Raw genomic sequence first — 14,892 nt, 5'->3', positions numbered from 1 at the left:
TTTTATTCTGTCTCACAATGCTACTTGTGCTATGGCTCAATAACAAACTAGTTAAGTATTTTACAGTGAAAATCCCAGGAATCATTGCATGTAATCAGGAAAAGATATCTGATTTGCTTTTTCTACAGAAATAAGAATCTAAATTCCTTCATTGCAAAACTGCAGACACATTATGTATACAAGAATGCCTTAAACAGTAACAAATGACACCCATCCTAATCCATTCTCCTCACTTCCTTCTTACTTTCCAACTTCACAGCACTTCATAATGCAGTATTTATAGAGTATCTAACATGGAAGCAAGTAGACACATTGTCACTCAGTAAAGAACAATTTCTAGTATTATTTACCTCAAAGTATACCTCAATGACAAGGAGCTACTAAGACAATTAAACATTGTACTTCAGTGTTGACTACAAAAAAAAAAAAAACTCATGATGATGGCTCACTCATCCAAATTAAAAAACAAAATGTTTTTACTCTACTTTGTCTCCAAAGAGCACACAGTTGAATACAATGAGATTCTAAAGGGTGCTGCTATACCGTGACCCTTGAAATAAACCAGTTTTTCTATCTGCGACCTAGATAAAAATGAAGAGAAGTGAAAAGGCTTGGCAAACTCAGCTTGACACTACTGATTGTTTTTCATGACTGAGCAATCATTGTTATGGCCATCACTCAGCTTCCAGAGGTTGTAGCATCATACTGAACCTACAAAGCTGGGTGTCAGAAGGACAGAGAAACAGCTCTAAGCTGTGGTATATCTGCTGTATATTTGGAATGTAAACCATGGTTTCATGTGGTGTGTGAAATGAGCCTACATAGTTGGTGTGTTACAACAGTCTAATTTCTAGAAGCCAAACTGTTGTCATCACAAATTTTATTTCTTTAGGTACCAAGGTTGGTGTTAACTGTCACAACCAATAAACTCAGGAGATACTCAAAGGTTTCAACAAGTACTTTCAATAACTATCTTTCTGAGTTAACTTTGTGTGTGCATACACAGTACAGATTTTGAATGTTTCTAAAATTTCAAATGTGGTTTTCTACATGAGCTACTTATGGAGCAAAGCCCCAGTCAGTGCAGAGAATAAATGATCCTACAAATTGTTGGTATATTATCTTTACTAACACTTGCATTATTTATGGAAACAACCCTTACAGTTTTGAAGGCACTTACCCTGTATAAATCCATAATTTCAGAAGCATTGTACTCTTTGTCCTGATTCAAAGGTTTAAATTTGATTTCTGAGGGTGGTTTAGCTGTATATGTGAATGGGCCAGAAATTGTATCTAGGTCATGGGTTCCAATAGCAACCAATGATCTTTTTCTAGAAACAAAACACAAAAGATTATGTAATGGAGATTCAACTTACACCTGACATTCCTGTCCAGTACTGTGCTGACAAAAACACAACTGCAGAATCTTTACAGAAAAACTAAGCCACTTTTCTTTAACTGATCAATTCCTCTTGCATTACACTAAAGAAGTAACTTTTGGAGGCAAATTGCCATTAATTAAGATATCTCACTAGACACTGGCATACTCTGTTCAATATTCAGTCATGCAATCCGACATCCAACAAATTATGCCTATAGAGAATTCTTCATTCATGCCAATTCACATCCAAATTACATCAGTTGCTTAACTGTTTAACAGGATATCAGCCATTATATAAGATACACAACTCAATAAAATTCAAGTCAAATGGGTCAAGAACTGCATCCGAGAAGCGTCCTCAAATGTTGTTAAACCAGCAATTGCAAGCTTAACTAAGCTCTTAAAACTATCATGGGAAAAATATTTCAAAATGCTGGTTAAGAACATTTTTCTTATGACGCATGACAGTCTTCATCAATACAAAAGAAGCTCCACTATTACAAAAGACTGGTTGATATTTCATTATTAATACAGTAATGGTAACTTCCTGATTAAAGACATGATGGCCAACCTGCATATATTCTGATGTAATTTCTCTTGCAGGTCAATGAAGCTCTCATAGCGGTTTTTGTCAAAAGTAATGTTACGAAGAACGGCAGCCACAGCATGAGGTCGGACTGAGATCGTCTGCAATGTAAAGAAGTCCAATTACAGGCAGCAATATAGATTTTTAAAAGTACTTTGTTATTAAGAAGCAATCAAGGTGCAGTGCTTTATGAACTTAAACTTTCACTTTAATGAAAAGGGAAAAAGAAACCTAGTTCTGCAGCAAAGCACAAAGAGGTTCACTGCTAGGCACAGAATAAGGGAACCAAGCCTTGCCATCCAAATAGACTTGTACCATTAAAAATGATAGCCCCTGATCCATCATTCCAGTCACAACACAATATACAGCTTCTGAAATGGAAAAGAGTTTCAAACACATATTGTGACATGACACAGAGGCTGAAATCCAGTAGAAAGTCACAACTAGAGTAGGCCCATTGAATCAGTGGAAGTTATGGAGGAGCTGACTCACTAAGTTCTCACTGATTCAAAGGGCCTAACTTTAGTTGTGATTCACTACTGGATTTCAGCGAGCGTTGCTGTTCAAAACAGAACAGTACATATTTTAAAATTAGTGCGAGCCCCATTCATGACCTTAAACAGGACTTCAGATTCCAACCTTACACTCTTGCCAACACTGAGTGATCAGTCTTTGGATAACAATAATGGTGTTGAGAACTTTAAAGAAAACTGCAGCTAAGCAGGCACCTATGAAAAGGAAAATCACTGAAGAACATCTTACCAGAAAATTCTTTATAATTTTAACACTAGGTTAAATACAACGAACATGAACTGCTCAAGATTATGAAAACTCCATGTCAGAATGGAGAATCCTAAAACAGCTCTTTAGAATATTCTAACACTACGTGCAAGGATTAGCTGTCTGGATAAGTGGTCATTTTAGAGAACTAACTTTTAACCACCTGTATGCTCACAACTATCAGTATTGCTCCAGAAAAAAATTATAGGATGGGATGAATTCCTTCTACTCCACTAGCATATGAATTATGCTCTCATAAGCACAGTCTTTAAGACTTTATTTCTAAAACTAATTTATATTGGAAATGTATTATTTCTGTTTAGAATTTTTAAAGGGGGAATCCATCTGAAATGGAACCATTAATGACCAAGCAGCCCACACAAGGTTTGTAGCCAGTGCCGGAAATCTGATGTGATTTGAACTCAAACACATACATACACACATTTGTAACCTTCAGAACTGAAAATATATATTTATATTCACAAATAAAGCATTTGTTGTTGTTACAATGAAATCAAACTGGACAAAAAAACCATGTTTATTTATTGAGGTCAACAACAACAATTATGACGAATATTTATTGTTTATCTAGTAGTCATACTGAGATACAATTCTGTTATATTTACCTCTTCAGTGATGGTAAGTTTCTGAATTCCTCCACTGGGTGGCATGATTCTTTTATATCTTGGAACCCTTATTCTAAAATAAAACATTTGAAATTATTTTCCCGAATTAAAAGGCAATTTTACAGACATGCTTAAGAGTCCAGACACTTGATCAGGTCCTCTAGAACCCCTCCAACCAACATGTACAGTTCCGAAGCAAGGCATTCTCTTCTGCCGCCTTTCCCCTAGCTCCTACCCATAAGTATAGATGAATTCCAATACTAGACCCCAATTCCAATACTGGAATTCCAATACTGGACCCCAATACTGAGGGTAAAAGAGGAGAGCACAAAAAATGGTCTGAAGCTCAACATCTAAAAAATCTAGATCATGTCCACTGGTCCCATCACCTCCTGGCAAATAGAAGGGGAAGTGACAGATTTTACTTTCTTGGGCTCCATGATTACTGCAGACGGTGACAGCAGCCATGAAATTAAAAGGTGCCTGTTTCTTGGGAGGAAACCGATGACAAACCTAGCCAGCATCTTAAAAAGCAGAGACATCACCTTGCCGACAAAGGCCCACATAGTCAAAGCTACGTAGTGACGTATGGAAGTGAGAGCTGGACCATAAAGAAGGCTGACCGCCGAAGAATTTATGCTTTTGAATTGCAGTGCTGGAGGAGACTCTTGACAGTCCCCTGGACTTCAAGGAGAACAAACCCATCCATTTTGAAGGAAATCAACCCTGAATGCCCACTGGGAGGACAGATCATGAAGCTGAGGCTCCAATACTTTGGCCATCTCATGAGAAGAAGAGACTACCTGGAAAAGACCCTGTTGTCGGGAAAGAGTGAAGGCAAGAGAAGGGGATGACAGAGGACAAGATGGCTGGACAGAGTCATTGAAGCTACCAGCATGAATTTGACCCAACTCCAGGAGGCAGTGGAAGACAGGAGGGCCTGGCCTGCTCTGGTCCATGGGATCACGAAGACTCGGACATGACTTAACAACTAAACAACAACAATACTGGACTGGGCCATGATTATTTTTAAAAGTACAAATTATTAATTTTTTTGTTATTTTAGACCTAGCATGTAAAGCAAGGATATTTTTTTAAGAACATAAAAATACACACATCAGAATTCCATGATATTAATTGTGAAAACTCATTCCCTTCCTAAATATGCAAAAAGATGCAGCGTTCTGTTGAATGCAATTATTCTAGACTAAGCAGGACATGCATTATAATCTTACATGTTTCCTCAGAAGTCAATCCCATTGTGTTCAGTAAAACTCTGAAAGAATTTACAGTGCTATGTAAAAATTATGACTTGCCAACTGGATTCACAACACATATTTGAAAAACAAGCAGTAGATTCTGACAAAAAAGGCACAGAAGATGTTTGAGGAAGTGATGGATTTGATGAGGCTCACAAACTGAGTCTCCCTTTCTCTCTCAGGCAACTTGAAATTTGACAGTGCCAATTATGTTTGGTAGAAATAAGCAGAAGCAGTGTGCAAAACCAAGTTCTGCAGAAAGGATCTGTGGATTGGGACCTCACATTTTATAAATCTGGATTACTCTAAGGACTTACAATACATTTTAAAATACCTGAACTTGCATCCACATTAGCCTTGTAAGAAAAATGCCTTTTTACGGACTGTAATGCACATTTAATGACAGAGAAAATTATGATGCACTTTTAGAATAGTCCCAATCAGCAAAATACTAGGCATCCAATGAATGCATAAGAATTACATAAACCTGATCATGGACCTCTTCTGAGAAACTGGGTAAAAGGAAAATATATGTGATCATCGTGATGCTCAAGTAAGATTTGCCTAAATCAACCTACTAATTCACAAGGTGCTGAGGCACACATCAGTTGCACAACTGAGTGTGTGATGATGCACATGACCAAGATATGTCCCAGCACCTCATCAATGCACATCTGGACAAATTGTCAAGGGGAACCTTTACCTTTACCTAAACTAAACAAAACACCAACCTGATTCTAGACAATAAAATGTTAATTTTATGTTCAGAGTAAGTATGCAAATCATTCAGTTGCTTCTTAATATATCACAAGATGTTTAGAGGGGTATCTGGACATATTTTGCTTGCTTAAAGTATGTCAGCATCCACTGCCAAGTTACACAAATCCTTCTGAGGCCTAAACAAATTTAAGTCTTTCAACTGAGGGCTTAATGGTAAGCCAACAGTTAACACAAGGTAGCAACTACCTCCAATGATATTGCAGAAAACCATTACCTTTCTTTAAAGACCTGAAGGCCTCTGACCAGGCCTTCCAAACAGAGGAGGTCATACCGATTAGCAGGAACATCAATCTTATAGAGAACAACTTCTGATGCACCCTCTGCTTTTTCATCACCTTTCTCTTTACTTATTATGTCCTTCTCAGAAGTCTGAAACGAAACAAGATCCTTTACAGAAAGTGCACATGATCTTGAAATCACACCAAAATCTGTCTCTCAAGATAAGTTACCTTATTGTCACTGATGATCATACAGCAATAAATCTGTAAACTCAACATAAAGGTCTTCATTTATTGTACATTATAATACAGTACCACTATTTTCTTAAGGAAAGTCTAGTAGTTCTTAGAAATGAATAATGCAGCAAAACATTTTGACAACATCACTCATTGAAATCACTATCAGCTTCTGAGTAGGCTCATAGGACAAGAAAGATTACATAAGCTTTTAAGCTCTTAGCTGGTAAACCACTGGGAGTAAGATTAGACAGTGCCTGGAAAGCAGCAAGGTACTGACAGCTTAGGAAAGAACATCCTGAATAAATGTTGCTTAGGGATTTCACTACAGTTGTAAACCATTTACAGAACTCAAGTCTAAAAAACTCAACAAGAAAACCTTGTAGGACATCAGTTCAATTACACTGTGTATCCCACATCTAACACCACATTATAAGTATAGCAAGAAAAAGAATTACTTACAATTTCATCAAGTTCCAAGCCAAACTCAAAACATAGTTCATCAAATTCTTCATCGGCTAAAAAGAAAATCCTTTAATTAATTCTAGCATTTCCATTAAGAAATTATTATTTTTGAAAAGTAACCAATTCCATACTTGTGCTGTAAGTTAACTTCAAAGTACTGACAAGGTTGTATTCACGAAGGCGAGGTTGTTACACAAGTTTTATGAAGAAACACAGTTTTGTTAAGCAGTTTTTAAATTTAGTAAAGTCCTTCTCTTTCTGGTTCAATATTAAGATAACCAAGACTGGTAAAATTGTATTGCAACTTGTTATCTCATACATGCACTGTTTCTCACACTATACAGTTGCCAAAGAGCTACTAAGTTCCAATTACATACAATAACTAACTGCCAACACACCACAGGTTTGCTTTCTTATCTGGTGTTCAAAAACGCATGTAAAAGTTTGTCCTTCTTTTCCATGTCTTCTCACCCTCTTTACTCGATACTTGGCGGAACGCTTACACCCAACTAATTCTACCTGTGTCACCCACGCGACCCAGGAGGTGAGGCTGAGGAGCCTGACGCTGAGGGAGGCCCGGGAGGAAAGAACTAGAAACCGGGCCTTCTCGGCGGTGGCTCCTCGCCTCTGGAATAACCTACCTCCAGAGATTCACGCTGCACCCTCACTGGCTACTTTTAAGAACCAACTAAAAACGTGGATGTATAGGCAGGCCTTCCCTTCCAGTTAATTCCTATCCTCTTTCCTTTTTTATTCTTTTTCTCTTTATTTGATTTATTTTGTATTTTTCCCACCTTGCTGAATCATTTAATTAATTAATTGTTATAAATTTTTCTTGAACTTGTTATCCTTTATGTTGTAAGCCGCCTAGAGTGGTCGAAATGACTAGATAGGCGGGGTATAAATACAATAAATAAATAAATAAAAATGTACATTAACAACCTCATTTATTTTCTGTGTCTTATTGCTTCCTATATGATTTTGAACCTATACTCAGATTCGGATGACCAAAACATGCTCCAGTCATCTCCCAAATGTCTCCCCTCAATAGCAATATCCCAGCTGAAAGGAATCAGGACATCTTTTTAAGAACATGACAACTATAGAGAAGGTGTAACAGTAAAGACTAGTTTTCAAAGACTATATAAACCTGTGGAAAATGCTTACATTTTAAAGAATTTACTACTTCAGATCCCCTGCGTAGCTATTTCTTTTTTCTTTTTCAAAAAGCAACACTTTGAACCTTGAAGGTCAATGAAATAATAACTTTTCAAAGCATGCAAAGAGATGCCTTGCAGTGGGTATGATTCCCCATATGTTATAAGTACTACCCACTAGAAGTACACATGTGGTGAATGAAAGGATACGACAGCAAGGCTGGTCTAGATGACCTCTGCCACTTTGGTGACTCCAAATAGGTCTCTAAACAATCTCCTAAATCAGTGGTCCCCAACCCTGGGCTTCCAGATGTTCAAGAAATCCTGGTCAGCAGAGGTGGTGGTGAAAGCTTCTGGGAGTTGTAGTACAAGAACATCTAGAGGCCCAAGGTTGGGGATCCACAGTCCTAAATGGCTTGTGGCTCAACCACGGTACAGTACTGCCGCCAAAACTCTGCTCACAACCTGGGTTCAATCCCAGGTAGCCCACTCAAGGTTCACTCAGCCTTCCATCCTTCTGGGGTCAATCAACTAAGTACCCAGTTTGCTGCGGGGCAAAGTGTACCCTGTATAATTTAATTAAATCACCCAGAGAGTGCTTTTAAGCGCTGTGAGACAGTCATGAAGCAGCACACTTTGCTTCTAATCATCCACTCCTCTTTCAACAACAGAAACCTTGAGATAGGGGCTCAAATCCCCACTCAGCCAAGCAGCTCAGTGGGTGATTTTGGGGCACTCACCATCCCTCAACCTAACCTCCTCTCAAGGTTGCTGTGAGGATAAAAAGGTGAGAGGAGAAACAGACTGGATCACTCACTGGAGGGGGTGGGAAATTATAAATGCAATCAGTGCACAAGTCCATCTTTAACCATTTATATGCAAATGCAAGTGTGTGTGTATACACACATAAATGACAAATAGCATATATAAAGGTATCGCCAATTCTCGCATTTCTATTTTATTCTGTATTGACCACACGGCTCTCCTTTATTTCACTTATACAGACTCAGTCACCGATGCTACGTTAGGGTCTAAATCCGGACACTTCTCCTTTCCTTGTCAATTCGCCCGGCAGCCCCTGCAACCACTGGGACCTCTACCCCGCCGCCTGCCACAGCTCGTCCCGTCCCCCTTCCCCTTTCCCCTTCTTACTGTAACTCCTTCCTAGCGCTTGAAACAGCAGATCTCGCTTGACGCTGATCGTCGGCATGGCTGGACGGCTGAATGGCTGGGGTTGGGGGGAGAGACGCACCCCCAAGGCGCATGCGCCACTCTTGAGCTCAGGCACGGAAGGCCCCTTGGCCGGTTGCAATTTTGTTGTCGAAACTACTGCCTGATCCAACGTGGCCCTTTCCTCCTCCCTTCAGGCCCGTCTGTCTCACTCAGAAGCATAAACCGAACATGAATATCGCCCAGGCGTCACATTATCTGCACGGCGCCTGACCCACCAGTCAAGAAGTTGCCCGAAGTTGGAGGTGCCTGTCGTCAGGCCTGTTGTAAAACCGCTAAATTTTAGGATGTTACATCAGCCGCAGCATGGGCCTCACCTCTGGTTCCTTTCTACGTAGAGTTAGAAAAATGTCAGAGTAATAACGCTACACACAGCTTCCGGCTCTCCCCTTTTGCGACTCATTAGGAGGAGTGCTGGCGCTACACACAGCTTCCGGCTCTCCCCTTTTGCGACTCATTAGGAGGAGTGCTGGTTTGGGAGTGAGAATGTTAGATGGGGTGAAGAAGGCAGCGAGTTACTGCATTTATTTTATCATCATCATAATTTTAGAACTGCTAAGCTGGAAGACACTCTTTGCTCATCGAGTCCAGCCCTGGTCAGAGAGGAGCAGTGGGAATTCAAACGCCCAACTTCCATGGACAGGGGACAGATTGGATTTGTCTTCAGTGTGAAAGGGATTGTCACTCTCGAATTGGCCTTCTCAGCCACACTGGACGCTGTTCCAAGTCCTATATTTAGAGCAGGTTACAATCGTCTCTCTAGACTGAAGGATGCTTACACATAAGTTCCTTCCGCAAGCAGGTGGAGAACTTCCTCTTCAGGCAAGCTTTCCCTTAATGACTGGCCACCTGAGTGTTTTTTTTTAATGGATGGGTGTGCTTTCCTGCTTGGAATGTGTTTTAGTATTGCTTGTGCTTACTGTTTCTCAGTTATATTTGTTTGACCCTTTTTAGTATTTGTACACTTACTGGTTTTAGATCTAAATATTGTCTTTTAATTATGTAAGCTACCTTTGTATGCTCATTGCTTTTAGCTTTAAATATTTATTGTCTTTTAATAAGATAAGCCTCCTTGGGTCCTTTTAAAGGATAAAGGCGGGGAATGAATGAATGAATTGATGAATGACATTCCTTGTGCAGTTGTAGATAAGTCTTTTGACAAGTAAGGTTCATTGAGTTGAATGAAACCAACTTATTCTCAGGAAAATGTATACAGAAGAACCAGTGGACCCTCTTGGCTAACTGAGTTGAGCTGAAATAGCTATATATCCTGTTATACTGTAGTTCTTGCGAAATTTCTCAGTCTGTGTTGCTGTGGGACACTAGGAGCTGTAATTCCAAAACAAAGCTTTCTCTGTGCCTATTTTGTTTTGGAACTGCTGATCCCGCTCTTCAGTTGGGATGTGTTAAAAATGTTGCTGTTAAATTTGGGTATGCATCAAAATGTTGCTATGAGAGATACTCTAGGCCAGTGGTTCTTAACCTTGGTTTACTCAGGTGTTTTGGACTGCAACTCCCAGAAGCCTTCATCACCTGCTGTGCTGGCTTATGTTTCTGGGAGTTGCAGTTCAAAAACACCTGAGTAATCCAAGGTTAAGAACCACTGCTCTAGGCTTCTACGAACCACCTGGCTTCTTTGCATACTTACTCCATTGCACTCCCTCTTCCTTGTTTTGTTTCCAGCTCCACAGTAAATCAGCATTCCATATTTAGGGAATATATATGTAGTCTGTACTGCCTCCGCTCTTTCTAGTCCGCCCCCTAATTTTTAATATTTATGCAAATGTTTGGGTTGACTCACTGCTGCCTAGGGATTTTGCTGTCCTGGTAGTGTAATAATCGGCACTCAGAGACTACATTTTTTTGTGTGCGTGTGTGCATTAGTACTGTATATCACGCATCCAACCTATCTGCAATATCAAGATAACATTAGGTTTTAAGCCAGATTTTGACAGATCACTCCCCTTGCCCCATACTCTATCACACAAAATGCACAGACACTGCAACATTGGAGGGCTTATTTATTTTCTGTTTCTTACTGCAAGAGGCAGATATAGGCAAGCATAAATTTCAAAACAAATAGTTAAAGTTGTATTTAGATGAGCAGAACATTATTTAGATGAGCAGAACAGTTTTATTGTTTTCTGGGGTGAATATATTACTGCTAACACACTTGATTAATGAAATAAAATCTGAAGTTTGTTACTACTTCTGTTTTTTCAATCTTCTTTCACATAATCGCACATAGCCAGTATCAAAAATAACCAGGGAATACCATCTGCAACCACAAAATCGCACAAAATGTCTAGTACTTAATTTGTCTATATTGACAATATAGCAGAACACTTTTTAAAAGAATTGACAGTTGTGGCATGACAATATTGTTATGGTTTGCTTAATTTTTTTACTAGTCTTTTACAGTATGTTTAAAAATTGAAAAAATGCCCAAAAATGATCTAGATACTAAGCCAGAGGTTTCTGACTTTTAGCAAACTAAATGGTTTATTGCATTTTCTGTATAAATTATACTTTATAAGCAGAGAGGTAAGGTTAATTTTTTTTTGTTTTAACTTAGGTATTGTGACTATATAGTTCCAGTGTTGTATGACTGAAGAATATAACACAGAAAACTATAAATATGTTTATTTATTTTAAACATTTACCCTTTCTCATTAAAAAGGACCTAAGGTGGCTCTTCAATTTTTTATTAATCTTGGAAGAGGAAACTCAATTTTATGTCCAAAGAAATTATCTTACCATCACCTGTTGCCCATCATTAAATCCAAAGGGAACTGCTAGCTATCATGACCTTATATCAGGTAGACTCTTCTCTATACAGTACGTATGTTCTTTTTTATGTTTGGATTGGCCTGATAGGTGGTGCTCAGAAAAGCAAGTCTACAGACCAGCTTTCCAATTATTTATCTCCATTGCTGCATTTTCTGGGCTATTTCTACTTTCAAAAACAAGGAAACTGCCACAGTGATACATGAAAGTCATAGGTATGGATGTGTAATTTAGATTTTTTTTGCCCACTGACTCCCAAAGTTCTCCTTTCTAGACATTCTACCTGACATACGTGTACCTACAAACACCTAAATTTCACTCACCTAGAGAAAGGCCTTGTTCCAATTTAGCTTCCTAAAGGACTGCAGGTGGTGGTGCTGCGGGCTAAACCGCAGAAGCCTCTGTGCTGCAAGGTCAGAAGACCAGCAGTCGTAAGATCGAATCCACGCAACGGAGTGAGCTCCCGTTGCTTGTCCCAGCTCCCGCCAACCTAGCGGTTCGAAAGCATGCAAATGCAAGTAGATAAATAGGGACCACCTCGGTGGGAAGGTAACAGCATTTCGTGTCTAAGTCGCACTGGCCATGTGACCACAGAAGATTGTCTTCGGACAAAAACGCTGGCTCTATGGCTTGGAAATGGGGATGAGCACTGCCCCTTAGAGTTGAACACGACTGGACAAAAATTGTCAAGGGGAACCTTTACCTCTACCTTTAAAAAAAGGAAGCTGCCCTGGACTAAAAAATCCAAATGGCACATCCCTAGTCACAAGTATTCATGAGGCACCCTTTTTAGAGACTAATGGGCAGCAAGACAACTACCCCCAGTGTCCTCTATCCCCAGGAGGGTCCACCACTACTAGTCAATCATGTGACAGAAGGGGTATTTGATTGACCAGCAGAGGCGAGTCCTCCTGGGTGCAGAGAACACTGAGAGTCATAATCTTGCTGACCATTAGGCTCTATAGAGGGCACCACCTGAAGAACTAAGATTCCCAGGTATCATTGTTACAGTTTTCTAATTTTGAAAACAGAAACTGGTCAGAGAAGGCAATGATGGAGGTAAATAAATGGAAAGCTGGTCTGCAGACCTGTGATTCTGGACTGCACCACCCAAGAATTCTGCCTGGGAAATTTCTGGATAATTCTGGAAGTTGACCAAAAATATGAAAGAGCACACTCCAACTCCTCTCAGCTGTATGTGAATATATGCTTGACTGACAATAAAGATGTTCTTATTTTCTGGAACAGTGTCTGGACATAATAATTATTCAGTTACAGAACTTTTGGCAAGGTTATTGTTGTGAAGCAACACGTCCGAGTCTGCCTTCCAAGTACTATGGGGTGAACACCTTTCGCTCTCTAGATATTTTTTGGAAACTCCAGTCACACTTCCTCAATGGTTATGTTGGCTGTGTCTGGTGGGGGAAGCATGAAACAACACTGGAGGAGATAGAAGTTGCCTGTCCTTGGTCTATAATTTGCTTCTGCTCTAGTGCTGTCCATTGAGGTGCTCCTGGTGGGCAGAACTTTATCCACTTTGGAACTCTTTCTTTACAAATGTTCCCCTTAAAGGAAATTCTGGTAGTCTGCCAAAATTCACAATGAAGTTCTTTACACACACTAGCCTATTCCATAAATGGAATTTTTTTCTTTTCATTTTTCTTTTTCAGAAATTAAGAAGGTAGGCAATCTGGATCTACTTGTCAAAAACCTGCACGGTACTTAACAAAATCCAACAACAAGTCTGAATGAAATGTTCTCCTTTAAATGTAGCTGCATGCCCAATCTAAAACATAAGTTTAATTGTGTGTGGGGAGGAAGGGGAAATGAATTGCAAAGGAAGGCAACAGTTACATAAAATTTGGACCACAATCAGTCATATCAACCTAACCAAGATGGTACATTTTACCCACTTGAATTGAATTATGGATTTGAGGCCATGCGTAAGGAGTAAGGTGTGAGAAAAAGCAGCTCTAGATTATTTAGCACAAAGAAGAGGCTGAACCCTAACTTGCTTCCTCCAGTAATGAGGCAAACCTCTGTTTTCCTCCAGAGAGCTCAGTGGTGGTGTTCATGACTTTTTCCATTTTATTTTCTCAGTAACTGCATTTAGGCAGTGATAGTCCCGACCTTAGGCTCCCCAGATGTTTTTGGACTGCAACTCCCAGAAACTCTGGCCAGCACAGCTGCTGGTGAAGGCATTTGGCAATTGCAGTCCAAGAACAACTGGATTTCCCAAGGTTGAGAACCACTGTTCTAGTACAGTGGTTCTCGAACCGGGGTCTCCAGATGTTCTTGGACTGCAATTCCCAGAGGCCTTTACCACCTGTTGCGCTGGCCAGTTTCTGGGAGTTGCAGTCCAAGAACATCTGGGGGCTGTAGTTTGAGAACCATTGTTCTAGTGCATAATTTCTGGTGCATTTCCCCAGTGATCCTTTCATTTGTATGAGAGAATCCTTTCTTTTGTCTAGAAAACAAGAAGGTATACATATTTTGGTGGCATTTTAGCAGGACATTAACAAGAGACTATACAAGTGTAGAATTTGGAGTCCTCCCCGTGGATTTATTTTCCTCATAGACCAGTACAAGTGTCTTGATTTTTAAATGAACTTTAAATAAGTCATTATTATTATATATTTACATTCCACTATTCCTCAGAAGAGCTCAAAGTGCATGCACGGGTTCCTCATCAATGAAGCCACTCAGCAGACCTGTGAGGCGGGCAAAGGTGGGCCATTTTTAAAAATTGCAAACAAAAGCAGCTTTCAACTTCATGTAGGGTTTTTGTTAGTCTGGGGACCAGAGCAGTGGATGGTGCTGTAAAAACATAAAAGTTCCCCCAAATCATGGCCAAATGTGTAGACTTAAGTTCCTTTGTTAAAAGCATATTACAAAATGGGGGCTGAAGATTCCGATTTCAGCTCTAGTGGCAAAGTCATAAAGCTCCATTGTTTTGGGAGTTTCCTCTGCACGCTCAGTTCTGTGATGTTTATGTAGCTTGTGGGGTCAAAAGATAGTTTCTGTAAGTTTTTTTTAGTAGTCAAATAAACATATCTCCCACCCTGGCCTTTGGATGATGTAGAGAGGAACATGCTTTTTTTGTGGGTGGAGGGAGTCAAGCTACCAGAGCAAGACAAGGCCAGCGACATTTATAGTACAGATTAGAACCTGGATCTTCTTTCTCTCAGTCCAGCACTCCGACCACGACACCTCATCGTCTCTCATTAACAACTTAAACCAGAGCTCTCATTAACCGGAGGAGCTTTCAAACAACAAATTTGGAGGGGGGGGGGATGACAGAATAACTTTTATTTCTTCCACCCGCATTTCTATCAGGATTGTGCCTCAATACTACAAAGCAAAAAGGCAAAAGCCTTTGACTGTGT

The 14,892-nt window shown here is 39.8% G+C and overlaps 1 protein-coding gene across 1 annotated transcript in view; it reads right to left on the bottom strand.

Annotated features, from left to right (window-relative positions):
- Window positions 1-8,748, bottom strand: part of FARSB (phenylalanyl-tRNA synthetase subunit beta) — a 40,370-nt gene extending 31,622 nt beyond the window's left edge. Inside the window, exons 1-6 of the mRNA XM_072995968.2 lie at window positions 8,642-8,748; window positions 6,330-6,385; window positions 5,627-5,781; window positions 3,374-3,446; window positions 1,953-2,068; window positions 1,181-1,331 (exon numbers count right to left, since the gene is read on the bottom strand). Coding sequence (XP_072852069.2) covers window positions 1,181-1,331; window positions 1,953-2,068; window positions 3,374-3,446; window positions 5,627-5,781; window positions 6,330-6,385; window positions 8,642-8,699 — 609 coding nt within the window. The 5' untranslated portion in view covers window positions 8,700-8,748. The remainder of the gene's footprint in view (window positions 1-1,180; window positions 1,332-1,952; window positions 2,069-3,373; window positions 3,447-5,626; window positions 5,782-6,329; window positions 6,386-8,641) is intronic.
- Window positions 8,749-14,892: the final 6,144 nt, after the last annotated feature.

Source organism: Pogona vitticeps, chromosome 3 (genome assembly GCF_051106095.1).
Source record: "Pogona vitticeps strain Pit_001003342236 chromosome 3, PviZW2.1, whole genome shotgun sequence".
NCBI classification, from domain to species: Eukaryota; Metazoa; Chordata; class Lepidosauria; order Squamata; family Agamidae; genus Pogona; species Pogona vitticeps.
The sequence above is the reverse complement of the archived record's forward strand: the minus strand, read 5'-3'. Positions and strand labels throughout refer to the sequence as shown.